The sequence below is a fragment of the Amphimedon queenslandica genome, unplaced genomic scaffold (assembly GCF_000090795.2).
Source record: "Amphimedon queenslandica unplaced genomic scaffold, v1.1 AMPQUscaffold_4684_Cont23338, whole genome shotgun sequence".
Classification (NCBI taxonomy): Eukaryota; Metazoa; Porifera; class Demospongiae; order Haplosclerida; family Niphatidae; genus Amphimedon; species Amphimedon queenslandica.
In genome coordinates, this window is record NW_003555005.1 from 1 (window position 1) to 1,562 (window position 1,562).

The 1,562-nt window shown below is 33.4% G+C and overlaps 1 protein-coding gene across 1 annotated transcript; it reads right to left on the minus strand.

Moving 5' to 3' along the window:
- Nucleotides 1–129: 129 nt before the first annotated feature.
- Nucleotides 130–1,187, minus strand: LOC109592582 (cell wall integrity and stress response component 3-like; the record flags this gene model as incomplete). The annotated part of the gene is made up of 4 exons (XM_020008000.1): nt 1,022–1,187; nt 644–946; nt 484–597; nt 130–438 (listed from the first exon to the last, which is right to left on the minus strand). Coding segments are annotated over exons 1-4 (892 nt in total), but the record flags the coding sequence as incomplete, so codon positions are not given.
- Nucleotides 1,188–1,562: the final 375 nt, after the last annotated feature.

The window sequence follows — 1,562 nt, forward strand, 5'->3', positions numbered from 1 at the left end:
TTCTATGTGGAAACTAACCATATATAGTAATGTTAACAATGGTATTAAAATTCTTTGAATGAGATTTTTTTTAATGTTAAAATTCACCAAATCCAGTCCAGCACACACACTAACTCTAAAGTCTATTACCCTCTACTACACCATAAGCAGCACATTCTTCCATTGATAGTTCCGACTGAGGAACTGTTAATGTTACAGTCTCATACTGTGGGAATCCAGCACTCTCTACACCATAAGCATTACATTCTTTTACTGGTACTTCACAGTCTCCTTCTGACTGTGGAGCTGGTAGATCTACAGTCTCATACTGTGGGAATCTAGTACCTTCCACTACACCATAAGCAGCACATTCTTCCATTGATAGTTCTGATTGTGGAACTGGTAGATGTACATTCTCATACTGTGGATTAACTGATGATAGTTCTTGCTCTTGTGAACCTGTAAGTAAACCTTGTTTATGAATGAATAAATAAATTACAATACTTTGATTATTATTTTCATTCATCTTCAGTAATGTAACATCATTAATTACTTCCATTCTTCCTCTTCTCTTTTTAAATCGAACTGTTGCTGCTACCACTACAATTACTATAACAACTACAATGTACATATTAATGACAACATTTGATTATAATGTACATACCAATTATTATAATTAGTAGTGGAATTGATATCCCAGAAGCCAGTCCAATAATTGATGAAGAAGATATGGATAATGTTGGGATTACAGTAGATGAAGAAGCTATGAATGAAGGTAGAATTATAAATGAAGAAGAAGATATGGATGAAAAAGTTGCCAATGAAAGAGTTGGGGCTAAAGAAGAAGTTATGAATGAAGAAGTTTGTGAAGTCGTGGATGAAGAAGATAGTGATGAAGAAGAAGAAGTTGAGGATAAGGAAGATAGGGGTGAACGAGTAAGGGATGAAAAAGTTAGGGAAGAAGTTACTAGAATTAATGGGGGTGTAACAGTTAAAGTACAATAAAGTACATTATAACTACACAAATGAACATACACTGTACCTGTCACTAATGTACTAGTTAATCTAGTGGTAGGAATAGAAGTAGAACTACTGATGGTAGGAGTATCTGTAGTACTGCTTATGATGGAGCTACTTGTAACTAGTTGTACTGTTGAAGTAGTTGAAATAGTTTGCACTGATGAAGGATATGTTTCAAATTCAGACATTATTGATGAAGTTGGTACAACCAAAGTAGGGATTTTTGTTGGTAAGGACGTCATTGATGAAGTAATTGAATTAGATAATGAAGTAGCTGAAACTGATGAAATAGTTACTACTGATGAAGTAGTTATTATAAAAGGTACAGACATCATTGATGGAGTAGTCAATACTGTTGATGTGAGTGATACTGATGATGAATGAACTGATGAAATTAGAACTGAAGATGTAAAGTCATTAGTAATATTAATACCAGTTATTACAGCAGGACAATTAGTTTTATAGTTTTCGAAAAAGCTTTCAAATTCACATGCATGCAGTGTTAAGTTATTACCAGCTGGTATGCCATCAAAACACTTAATAAAGTTCAATGAATCATTAAA